Genomic DNA, 13,087 nt, shown 5'->3' on the forward strand with positions numbered 1-13,087 from the left:
AAACACAATTTTGCTAATACAGCTTTACAGTATAAAATCTTAGAAAGAATTATTATGTTATTTTGATAGTGTCAAAATGAAAACAGTGTTTCTTCCCATTGAATTTACTTCATTCATTTGATGAGATAGCGGGATTTATGTTATTCAGTTTAATGAGGAATCGTTTAGTGCCTATTTCCGGAGAAATTTTAACAGACAAATTCTCTTATTCTTATTACATCGTTGTAATCTTCCATTATGCGAGTTAATTATGCGAGTTAAACCGTTAATCTATCTTCGCTCAACAAATCTTAGCATAAATCTTCCATTGCTTTTCTTTTCTTTCCACTTTATTCGCTTGAAAATAAGACCTAACTAGGAATTATATTTCACAATTCATTGCAACATTTAACAAGTACAATGAGTTGTGAAATAATGATATTGATATGAATAATTTTATTGATATTGCAGTTTTTTCCATTTGTATGTATATTTAGACAATTCGAAATTTTTTCGCATAAAAAATAGGACATTCTTACCCATCAAAATAAATAAATAATAAGACCGTTACGTATTTTTCTTTTTTTTTCGAACAAAAATTGACATTTTTGTAGAAAATACAGTAATTGTAATAGGAGTGTAAACTACAGTAATTAGTTGTGATACTGAAAATGATTCAGTTTTCGTATTAATATCTTTTATAGTGAATGGTATGATAGGAAAAAGGATATTTTATTAACTATAAATTGGCTTGTACGAAATATGATTGAAATTTCAGATACGATACATTTATATATCTAGCATGAATTAGAAAATATGCCTTTAAACATACTTATTGGTTTCCGGCTACCGTATTTCGTATATTTTTATACTAATAACAGCTTACGATAATAATGAATAAATCGTTCTTGTTGATATTGCAGTTCTTTTTTTTCCTTCTTTTATTAATAAATAAATTAAATCATATCATCAACTATACCCAAAAAAAGGAAAAAAGGATTATTTAGAAATAATATTGTATAAATGAACTTTGATATCAATTACATAGTATAATGTTAGTTATTGATTTTCTCGGATCGTTCAAGAATTTAATCAATAACTGATTGATTTTATTGATTCCTTTTTCAATGGGTTAACATTGTATAACTCATATGAAAGGTCAACCTATCACTTCTGATAGTGGATATAAATATATCATGATCTCTTTCTTTTCCTTCCATTCCATTTATATCAACCTGTAAAACAATTTTTTGCTTCAAACGAAATGCATTTGAAGATTGATATAATAAAATGGAAATGGGAAGGTTTCGATAAATTTAAATTTTACTGAAATACAAAAATTATTTTTTAGGAATATTTGATATATTATCGCTTATCGGTAATGCAGAGTAATAGGTAGGAAATACGGTCAGGTAATAATTAGTCGATGTGAAAACTCACCTCTAATTGTTTATTTTAATTTATCAATTTAGTTGAAATTTCATATTTCTTAGTAGAAAATAGATTGATTCAGCAAATGCTTGATTTATGAATAAATTTTAATGAAATTTAATACACTAATATCTCATAGAATTAAAATGATTGGAAGAGTAATTTAATAGAGTCAAAATTTAATAAGAGATCTGTTTAATCGAATTAGATTAAATCCTAATCAAATCAAACCTAACCTAGTGTAAGCAGGTTATAAATCAGATCAAATTAGATTTAGTGAAATAATACAGTCTCTAAGCGATATACTGTCGATCTATATTATAACTACATTCTTTAGCTATTTCACTAATTTTCTTAATCATTTTCAGGCTTAATTTTTTCATCCTGTCGAAATTTGCCATTCATCTTTTCAACCTAATTACCTTTTTATCACTAATTACTGTTAGTTATCATTCGAATCTATTCCACCACCCATCGATTATTTAAATCAATCAATAAGTTCCATTTTAATTTAATTTAAGTTTAAAAGTATAATAAATAATTGACAGTTAAGAAATGTATTTGCATTTGCGAAAAGTAAAATTCAAATGGATATTCATTCAAAAATTATGAAAACTTCTTCCTATATTTATTCCAATCCAACGTTCATCTTCATATTAATTAGCTGTATACATTTAAATTAATTGAAGAGACAAACTGTCTAAATTTAAAAATTATTTTCAAATTTATTCCTAACAATGCAAAATGTTGACAATATTGTCACAAAAAAAAAAAAAAGAAAAAAAAGGAAAAAAGAAAAAGGGGTAATATTAAGAAAAGAAGTGTATGTTCTATTTTGAAGGACGAATGATAGAATGTCTAAGTGCAAAAGTTTATATCGAAGAGGATCATTCGACAACTAACTATACCGCATCTCTACGATCAACGACATTTCATTGCACATGACTCATCTAACATTGAATCATCCGGTTATCATCATATTTCGATCAGTCAGTTCATTTCATACTAGATCACCCGATCTGATTTCTTCATTCAAACGGATGATTAATTTAGGATAAAATTAACTCATCTCATTTTGATCAAAAAAAAACTTTTATGCCTCTAAGATATCTTCCAACTTTCATCTCATTTTAGTATACGAAAAATAATAGATTTGATATGTTTGTTCAACTATTTCCTTTCAACCTTTGCTTTTGTTTCTTTTTTTTTTTGCCGGATGCTATTTCCGGAAGTAATTCATCATTTTCCGTAAGAAATTTTTTTCATCACTTCTTCCATGCTATTCGAATAGTATCAAAATCTTGCCGTGATAATTTGTTTCGATTATATTTTCCTTCTTCCTTTCTTTCTTTTCATCTTTTACTTTTTTTTCTTTTTTTAATGAAAACGAAATTAACGCTTTCTTCACTCCTTAATTACTATCATCATAAGAGATCCCTTTTTATCTTTTTTTTCGTTGTATTTCAAACATTTCATCAATATTTTTAATTAATTAGCACACTAGCATATACAACAGGGCAAAATGTCATTTGGTCATTTGCAATACTGTCCATCCATCCATCCAATGATGTGCTTTATCATTTCTCATTTAACATTTCAAAATATTAATTAAAAGGAAAAAAGTGGAAAATATTTTAGCAAAAACATTGTAAACTTGAATGTTACATTAGCTGTGTTAAATGATTTCTATTTTTTTTTATTTTTGCTCGAAATTAATGAATTGATGGCACATTTAATTAATTTTTCCATGATTGGTGTTTATTTTATAAATTAATCAAATTAATTAAATAATTACTTTCAGTATGTGGTATCATAACTTATTGGTACAATTGTTGGTTATTATTCAGTTTTGTTTTACTCAACAACAAGTAACCGATACTTTTCCAAATCCTCGAACCAATGGCTACAGAGATTGTGGATTAAAATCGAAAGGATATGTTTGTGATCCAGAAAAAGTTACTTTTATTCATTTTTCATTATTAATTTTCAAGCGATATTGTTTCTGATCATCAAAACCTTTCGATTATTCTTCAAATTTTCTAAAAGTGATTTCGAGTAAGTAATTGAATTACTTCTTTTTTTTACTTACTTGAAATAACTTTATGAAAAATTGGAGCAGTAGTCGGAAAGTTTTATTGATCGAAAATAATATTGCTTGAATTTGGTGAAGTATTATTTATTCAATCATTATTTTACTAATAAGGCAAATATTTAGGAAATAAATTGCCAATAAGAAATAAAATGAAATTAGTGAAGTGATTAAAGGATGACTTTCATGATTAAAGGATGACCAGGATGATTTTATTCCTTTTCCTTCCTGCCTTTCTTTTGTTTTTCCGTCCTCTTACAACTTTAACCTTTAACCTATTTGGCTAATTGAAATTATTATTGTTTGATGTTGTAACGAAATTGCTAAAAATTGTTTTAGCAACTTACCGAACAAGAAAGATATCGATTAAACAATGATTTACTCCAACTGTCACGACGAACATCGGGTGATCAAAGTGCAGACTTTTGTGCCACAAAAGGTGCTGATGCAACATTATTCATCACAAGACAGGTTGTCATCAGAATATTTTTTATTTACAGATGTTATATGTTGATATTTTTGTTTTTTCCATTCCCTTTTTTCTTTTTGACCTATTTCTATCCTTCTGCTGATAGACTCAAACTAGAAAAAGTATAGTATTTTGAGCGTTCAAGTATTAATTGAGAAGAATTTAGTGACCAAATCGGATTTGTAACATCAAAAGTTTGATATTATTTCCCATAAATTTAAGTTTCAACAATTTTAGCTATTGATCTCTGATCTTGCCAGTTCTTGTCAATTTTTATATTAAAAATCGCTCGAAGAAGTTATTAATATACAACGAAGTGATATGATAAATTTCAGGGTAGTAAACAATTAGCAGATAAATTGCAAAACCTTTGGGCAGTTGATGGACAATGTAAGAAATCGATTACATTTGTACTCTCGACCAATGATCGCAGATTATATTATGCAGCCGATGAGCATTCTCCCATATGTTTGTTTATTTCGCCGAAAATTTCATTCACTTTTTCCTCCCTTCAACTACAATTATAAAGCGAACGAAATAGCAAAAGATTTATAGGAATGAATGCTATAATGGATTAGCTGACAATAATTAGGTGATATGAATTAGCAACAATCTGATCAGTTAGGTAATTTAATGATCACCACAATAGCTAATAGATGACCATTTTAGCAATTTATATTACCATCTAGACGAAATATGTTATCATAGATATTATCAGGAATATTATAGCTATACGTATAATTCAGTACAAAGTTAAGAGATCATTAAGATTCATACCTTTTAGGATAGTCCATTATATTCTTTCATAACTGCTTCATTCACTTATACATGTATTTCGGTATGTAGATATGATGTTCTTAGAATTCATCCAATTGATCAGAGTGTTGATGATTTGGGTCATCTGATTATCATCAACTAATTCCGGAAATCTGAGAGATTTCATTCGAAGTACGATCTGATATAGACTGACCGATACATAGTAACGAGGGATTTAATGTCTATATAGGATTTGACATAGACTGACCGATACATATATACTCATAAGGCGCACATAACGCTTATGTAATATCGGTAGATTAAAAAGGAACAAATATAATAGAGAAAAGTATTTTCAATATCCTATCAGTTATTCAATGTCAACTTAAGTTCAATTTTTTAGCGGCTAATACTTTCGAAAAAGTAATCAACGAACAACAGGAACTTTTAAGTGATGGCAAATTTACGATAGCTTTAACGACGATATTTACGAAACTTGGCGGATTTGTTCAGGAAGACAACAAGAAAGAAACAAATACAAACGGTTAATTATGGAAAATTGAAAAATTTCAAAAATTTTAGAAAAAAATTGAAAATTGAGAGATTGAAAAAAAATATGAAGTATAGATTGAATTGTTACTTAAAGGAATGGAATTTTTTTTGATCACCGTGTAGATCATTTTAACATTAAGAAATATTGATGAATAAAATGTTATTTTGAAATTCGAAAGAATGACCTTTTGAAATTTGATGAATCAAGCCAAACTCTATTTAGTTGAATTTCGAATCACAAAACTAAGTTCCAGAAATGATGCTCTTCAATTTAAACGAAATAATTCTTATAATTCTTCAAATTTCAAACTGTGGTTGTAACTAAAATTGAGAATATTTTAGATGATGCGTATAGAAGGGGAACATCGATGGGTATTCCACCACTACAAATCAGCGTTCTTTCATATTTTATGATAATTTTATCAGTTGCCTTACATTTACTCGCTGTATAATAATCGATTCATTGTTTTTCAGCACAATTCATAAAATCTAGAAAGCCTTAAAGATACCCAAAAAATCTAATTTATTCATTGTAAAAATTCCAGCCTAATAAAAATAGTCCGGTCATGGTTGATTGCTGGAGATTTCATCTAAATGTTCCTCCGATTATGACCGATTTATTTAAATTTAATTCTCTCGAATATGAAATTAATTTCTAAAATGAATATACTTTAGAATTTTGGAGAAATATTATAAACAACAGCAAATGCTTATTTCGTAATTATTAGTAAGTCTTAATCATTTATTGCCCCACTAAGTTTTATCTATATAATCATGTTTATCCTTTCGACTACATTTAGTTGTTGCTTTTATATTAATTTACTTTACTACACATATCGGTCGTTTTTACTTGAATTATCACGTCATCTTGAATCTCCGTTACGTAAAATATGCCATGGCGTGAATCGTTATTGTTTCTATACCAGACTGTTGCAACTCTTTTCTGATCGCCTTACCTTCTGCTTACCTTCATTCTAACTATATCGGTTTGAACACTTTTTTAAAATAAATGGTGATTGTGATGTTATATTCCAAATATTTGTGAAACATTGCAAGAAATACATCACTGTGGTTTATGAACTTAGAGACGTTTCCAGAACAAAATAGAATTATAAGGCTAAGTGTCAAAAAAAAAATTGAAAAAAGAATGGATTTCGACGTGATCATTTTAAGATGATACGTATAATTTGTGAGAAAAGATTCAGAAGGTGAGAGATTATTCGGTCATTCGTGAAATGAATCATCAGAGTCATACTTTGAAAGGATCCTCATATTCAGAACTGATTTCAACTTACTGATTTTCATTACATTAATACATGAGAATGTATGCTCAGCTTGCTTAAAGCTTCTGATGTATGATACCAGCCAGCCATTGCTATTTCTCCACCATGACAAGATAATAAGATCGAATTTTGTGCATAAAACAAGTAAACTTCTGTGTTGGGAGCATAAGAAGGATATTAGCATTAATAAGGTAAGTGGAAGATAAAACACCATATTAGTATGACATAAATATATAACATCTAATGATTCTGCATTATTTTAAGTCGAGTAACTGCACGGCAATAAATTTTCATAAAACTTCCGGAAACCACTTCTCTAAATTGTCTTCAGCTTTTATAGTATTGAAAGTTGTATCGGTCTACTAAAACGGAAAGCAGGAGCTTGTCCTCTGAATGACTATGAGTTTTGATCACATCAAAATTTTCTCAAATAATTTCATTCAGGTTCAACGTTTGTGCTGTCCATTAAATAGAACATACAACTGATGGTTGAAAAATTTTAGCAAATTAATCTTTTGAAGTTTTATCAAAGTGGGATATTTATTATCATGAAGAAAACAAAGATTTAAATAATTGATTTCTTTTTTCATGACTCCATGTTGCCTTCTCAGCCATTGATGGAAAGAAATTCACCAATTTTGGAATCACGATGTATCGTATCTTACGGCCCTTCGATGCTTTCGTATCGATATTTTTCCTTTTCGACCGCTTCTGTCGCAATTTTTGTATTTCTAACCATTGTCTTGAAAATTACAATTAATGAAGAATGATAAAAAGTCAAAGTTCATGCCACTGAAACTATATATTTCTATATGTAATAGTGTATGTTGCGAAACGTTTGAATTTCTTTCCTTGATCCACTGAAAGAACAGATGAAAGATGAAAGATTAGGAGGGTAAAGAATGCCTAAAAATAATACAGTGCATGAAGGAACGTAATAAAATCCGATACAAGAAGATCGATATATTTAAATAAGCAATGTCTTTCAGTTCCTCATACAATATTATTATTATGAAATTTGAAAAAGTTTTATTAAATTTTATCAAGAACGCTTTACCTGCTCATTTCTACAGGGTCAACCACATTAGCTGACTTCCTTTCAATAAGTTCCTTTAGTAGCTGTTGGTAAAAATCATCATCATCAAATATTTCTGCATCGTAATTACTCTGAAATCAATCACTACGTTATTGATTCTAAATATGACTTGAAAATAAATTATTTAGAAGTGATTTATCTGTCAAAAAAAACCAAAATTTGGCATACTCACGTTTTCATCGCTTCCAATTCTATCGACATCATGCCGTTTCATTTGAGTTCTACGTAATAATCGATGTTTTTCATTCATTATCTGCAAAAAAAAAAAAAAGATCAGTATGTACTAGACTATTATTTATCCAAATAACTACTTATATTTCAAAGCTGACCTCAGCTAGAAACAATACGTGGGGGGGGGGGGGGGGGGAGAACAAATCAATAACAAAAATATTATGCATATTGCTTAAAATCACCAAATAATTTTTCAAAAAAAAAAACGTGTTTGAGTAAGTAATCGACATATAAAAAAAAAGCACCCTATATCAAAAAAACTGTTTTACCTGTTCAATCTGTTTTAATACAACAGATTCAAAAGTACTGAAATCTTTTTTCTTATTTTTCATTATACCAATATTACTCAGTGTTGTCCTTTCGTCCCATTTCGACAATGTAGATGATCTGAATAGTGAATATTGGAATAACTGAAAACTAATGATAACCAATTACCAATTATTTTTTCACCAACAACCAGAAGTAGCTGAAACAAGTCAATCTCACCGAAATGCTGCAAATCGCTCGTGGCGTTTTTCATATTCTTTCATCAGTTCCTTCGGCATTAGTTTCCTTCTATTGCCTAAGACCTGCTGGTCGCGATTCACAATTTCGTTGTCATTCGTGATGCTACAATAAACATTTCCATAGCTGTTTTTATAACGCTGTACCACGCGCTGTTCGACATCGTGTATTAATTCTTTTAGCAAATAAAGCTTGTAAATCTGTTAATAGCAAAATACAAATGACAAAGAACAAATGACACAAATTGAGTGGAACTTGCTTTTCAGATGACATGCACACATCGGATTCTCCTTCACTCTGTTTAGCATCAGATTCTATTGGACTGCCGTCCTCTTCATCACTATCGATAGAACTTTCGATTTCTTCATCTTCTGAATCTTCGACTCCTGGAAAACAGATTACACATAAGCCAATTAAAACATATTTCTAAATGCATACATTTGAAATGATTATTTCGAAAAACATACTTTTTTCATGATCATCGTCAAAAAGCAAGTTTTTCGTCTGCTTCGATGATTTTAACAGCTTATCTTCCATTGTTGTAAATATTTCATTCAACTGTTCCAAATTCTTTCGCACTAAAAATATTTTTCTTCAGAAATACTTTCTAAAAGAAAAAATTAGGCTATAAAAAACCTCAAAAGCAAAGTAGAAAAAACTACTTCCATTGGAAAATTTCATGAATGATAGTTGAATAATGCAAACAGTGCAAAATAAATAATCAGTAAGTGTTCTTTAAAAAAAAAAAGAAAAAAAGAAAGAAAATACTCTACTGCAAAAGTCTTTTTGCTCATACAATTTTTCACAAAGATGCTTAAACGTTTTTTTTAAAGAAGAATTGAATCATACTGATTCTGCAATTTTTTTTGGTGTCACCATCTGCTGACTGCTGCAAATTCTGGGCAAGTTGATCTCTAGGAAGCTGATTGAATGTTCTCAATGCTGCATGTGAAAGGATATGCAATTGCATCAATCGGTCCCAAATCATCAATTGCTTTCGAACACTTTCAGCTATAATTAACAAAGCATAACTCCAGAAATGAGGATGAAGTGAGGTAAATAGTTTTAGTGTCTGCAGTATTCACGCAAACTGTGCTATTATTTTACAAAAATTTTAAATCAATTGCGGAATTAAGTCGCTTCACGCAGATTACAACTTCACAAAATGAATTTGGACGGGAAATCTCCATATATTTAAGGATAGAGTTACCAGGCTTTGTCCAGTATACAGCAAGTCGGGGTGTAAAATATAAATCTGCAGTCCTATTTGTCGTAACCACGATCATAACTGGCTATATCACTAAGTAATAACTGCTCATCTGGTATGGTAACTTGCATGGTGTTCTACTTACACTGCAATTGGGTTTTTTCTATTCAAACAAAATACTAAATAAAAATATACCTTTCCCATTCTGCGTGTTACTCGAGATTGTTACCACACCTTTAGCAGCACCATTCTCTTTTTTCGGTTGGGATTGCTCGATTGGGACTACAAAATTATGCGCAAACATTTTTTTTCTGGCAACTTATAATTATTTAATCACATTTTTTTGGCATCAACACTATCTTAAACGTAAGGGAAAATCTGCTCTGAGCAATGATCATTTTGAACTGAATGGATGGTACATTATCTTGCATGGAGTCATCTTAATTTCCCTACTTGTTTCACACATTAAAATTTTCACAGTACGATTTCCTACCTTCGCTTTCGACATTATCGTCAGCAGAAAATGATTCTTGATCCGAACTATTGGCAGCACTATTACTATCACTGCTGTCTTCCTCATTCTCCAAATCTTCTGCATGAAAATCATTTACAAAAGACAAACATTTCCGACAAGATAACCAAGTTGATAATATTGCAGTATACGCATCGTAATAATTCAAAAGAGTGAGTCCTAAATATCCAAATGACGAGCGACCCCCTGATTAACTAAGGCACTGAATGGTTGTAAGTAGTAGTTGATTTGTGACTCCATAGTTCACGTGATGATGTAATAGAAGAATTTCAAAACTATGAACTTGTGAAACACTAAAATATCCATATTTCAAAACTATGAACTTGTGAAACACTAAAACATCCATTTTCCGCGATAAAAACTGTCACAGATACTCATCTCTAAGCAACTGAAGTGGCCAAACTAAAAAGAAATGCTGCTTGTCGTTAACCGAAAAGAATACCATAAATAGAAAAAACAACTAACCTGAGTCATAATTGCTCTCAGTGCTTGTATCACGTCTGACATGTGCTAGATCGGATATATCATCACCAGTAAAAACATTTTTTGATGATACTTTCTCACCTCCATAACGTTCACCTTCTAATTCCTGAGTTGTAGTTATTCGTCGTTTTACAAATTCCACCTGAAAACTGTCATCAATTAATTAATGTATCTCGAAATATTTTTGTGAGTCTCTAATCGTTTTTATATATTGAAATCTAGCAAACAACTGAATGAACAGACCTAAATTTCGAATTGGTCCCACAATCCTTAGCAAAAAATTAAATAAATGATGGTACTACGTCCTCTTCGAGTTTGCAGATGCTGTTTTCACAATCACATCAGCCAACTTTTTATCAATCTACTATTCTTCCAATTTTTAATATTAGAAAAGGTATCAAATCTCATACGAGCTGGATCCGGCATATTATTATAAGCAAAAAATTTCTTCCATATTAACAATCAGATTAATTAACGTTTGGTAAACACATAAATTAGCCAAGTGATTTCAAATTTCATTGTGCTACGGCACATATTTTCTTATTTATAAACAAACAACGAAGAATTCAGCAGAAACACGATCATTAATAAAATGGGATTCCATACAGTCCAGCAATTTATGGCATTCAGAAATAAATGATTGAAAATCACCTGATCTGCTTCTTCGTTTTCTACTATTTTGTTTCGTGTCCAGCTAGCTTTTGAATCTAAAAAATAAGAATACTCGAAACATTCCTAGTACATAAATTGAAGCCATTGATGTATTGATCTAAGCACACTATACTTTTAGAATATTCTACCCATGAGAAGTGTTGTTACTGCCCAGAAACGATATACCTTCAGCAAGGTCGGCTAATTCAATGTCGGGAAGTTCGGCCACTTGTCCTTCTAGCGAATTGATGAACTCCTTCACTAATGATTCCATAATTATTCAAGTATTACAGCACACTGCAAATCCTCATGTAGCATCATGATTAAGTTACAGCGAAAATCCGAAAACAATGTTTTCATTTTTCACCTCATGATTGACCTAGCATTTGCATTAAAAATTTAAGGTCTATAAAATAAAAGGAAAAAAAACTAATGGAAAGAGAAAATTAAAGAGTTTGTAATTCCTTATTTCATGACAAGTATTACTGTAAAACAAAGCATGATAATTCCAGTACACGAAAAGTAGCACGTTGTTTAAGAAGAAAAAATATTTGAAATAATCACATATTGTAATCATAATAGTAAAGGGGATGGTAACAAGAGAGTGTTAATGGAACAAAATGGCAGAAATAATAAACTGTCAACTAATAATAATGGAAATTTCACAAACATTTACTTCCTGCTACTTTCAAAATGGACAAATTAAGTTAGCATACATGTTTCTACTAGTTTTTTTTCATACCTTATTTTTTTTGAAAAGCTCTACGATAAAGAAATTAATGGCAAATAATGCACAATTCAAAAAACTTGAACCAAAAAAAAGGAAAGGGGCAAATATTGTTAGGCGAAATAATTTAAATTGGTGCCACGAGATAACAGAACAGGTGCATTAAATTTTATCAAATTCGTTATTGATGTGTACGTGTCAACAGGTGGCTGGTGTTACTCCTCACGTACGTAGCGCACGTGAAAGAAGAAAGGCTCTGCGTACGCCACACACGTGGGAGAAGGAAGGTTGTGCATACGCATAGCTTTCCCTCTTTCAGATGTAAGCAAAAAAAGTGACTTACACCAAATTTCCAAGCTTTTTAAAGTTAATGCTTAAAATTTCAAGTCCGAAATGGGCATAATCCGGCGACATAATACGATGGATGTGACTTACAATGAATGTGCGAGATATGCAACAATTGCCAAAGGAATTTCAAGCTTGAAAAAGGGAGGTACCAATCATCGACGGCACCATTCTGAGCCTGTTTATCGCTCCGGTACTTTGTCACAATATTTTTCGGTTTGTTTGTTTCATTATGATTTTCTATTCTTTTCTTGTTCCCATAATTTTTATTCTATTAGTCTTTTATCTCGACTCTGAAAAGAACTAATATTTTTCAAATTATTGGATTAATTATGTTTTCATATGGAATCATATGTCTAAGTCATGAAGTAATTGATATTTCTTAATGAAATGAAGTATTAATGAAAAATATAACTAATTCATTTAAAGGTTTCTAACGCATTTGAATGAAATGAATCTTTAAAAGATCCGGAAAGTTATAGCATTTTTAGTTGGCACTTTTTTGAGGAGATTTTTGATAGCTACTTTAGTGATACAGAGTTCAGAGGAAGCATTGGAATTGTGCTTGAATGATGATGCAGTGGATGACGGCCAAATTGGTGGAAGTTGGGATGATGCAAAGCGTTTTCTCATTGAATCACGAAAACAAGATCTAGAGATTTCGAGGGATATGGAACGCGTGAATTTTTGCATTTTATTATATAAAACCTTAACCTTGCTGTAGTGATAGAAAAAAAAAAAAAAAATAAAAA

The 13,087-nt window shown here is 30.3% G+C and overlaps 3 protein-coding genes across 3 annotated transcripts in view; 2 read left to right on the forward strand and 1 right to left on the reverse strand.

Moving 5' to 3' along the window:
* Positions 1–3,212: 3,212 nt before the first annotated feature.
* On the forward strand, positions 3,213–5,820 carry LOAG_08213 (hypothetical protein; the record flags this gene model as incomplete). Its single annotated transcript, XM_020447643.1, has 5 exons — positions 3,213–3,365; positions 3,839–3,970; positions 4,304–4,436; positions 5,128–5,268; positions 5,619–5,820. The coding sequence occupies 5 exons, from the start codon at positions 3,213–3,215 to the stop codon at positions 5,726–5,728; spliced, it is 669 nt and encodes a 222-aa protein (XP_020302147.1). The 3' UTR covers positions 5,729–5,820.
* A 1,196-nt stretch (positions 5,821–7,016) lies between these two features.
* On the reverse strand, positions 7,017–11,561 carry LOAG_08214 (hypothetical protein). The gene is made up of 13 exons (XM_020447644.1): positions 11,450–11,561; positions 11,264–11,319; positions 10,595–10,754; positions 10,091–10,189; positions 9,793–9,879; positions 9,240–9,401; positions 8,858–8,968; positions 8,650–8,776; positions 8,373–8,495; positions 8,156–8,273; positions 7,828–7,908; positions 7,617–7,726; positions 7,017–7,301 (listed from the first exon to the last, which is right to left on the reverse strand). Exons 1-13 carry the CDS (start codon positions 11,535–11,537, stop codon positions 7,106–7,108), a joined length of 1,518 nt encoding a protein of 505 aa, XP_020302148.1. The 5' UTR covers positions 11,538–11,561; the 3' UTR covers positions 7,017–7,105.
* An 822-nt stretch (positions 11,562–12,383) lies between these two features.
* Positions 12,384–13,087, forward strand: part of LOAG_18612 (run domain Beclin-1 interacting and cystein-rich containing protein) — a gene marked incomplete at its 5' end in the record, with an annotated part of 4,617 nt that continues 3,913 nt past the window's right edge. Inside the window, 2 exons of the mRNA XM_020451275.1 lie at positions 12,384–12,551; positions 12,874–13,014. Of these exons, the coding sequence (XP_020304958.1) occupies positions 12,384–12,551; positions 12,874–13,014 (309 nt within the window). The remainder of the gene's footprint in view (positions 12,552–12,873; positions 13,015–13,087) is intronic.

The sequence above is a fragment of the Loa loa genome (assembly GCF_000183805.2).
Source record: "Loa loa unplaced genomic scaffold supercont3.398, whole genome shotgun sequence".
Classification (NCBI taxonomy): Eukaryota; Metazoa; Nematoda; class Chromadorea; order Rhabditida; family Onchocercidae; genus Loa; species Loa loa.

Coding starts and splice junctions, on each gene's coding strand:
- LOAG_08214 (XM_020447644.1), bottom strand. CDS start 11,537: ATGGAATCATTAGTGAAGGAGTTCATCAATTCGCTAGAAGGACAAGTG. Junction 10,190..10,594: donor TGAGAGCAATTATGACTCAG/GTTAGTTGTTTT, acceptor ATTTTCATGCAG/AAGATTTGGAGAATGAGGAA. Junction 8,969..9,239: donor CAAAAAAAATTGCAGAATCA/GTATGATTCAAT, acceptor AAATATTTTTAG/TGCGAAAGAATTTGGAACAG.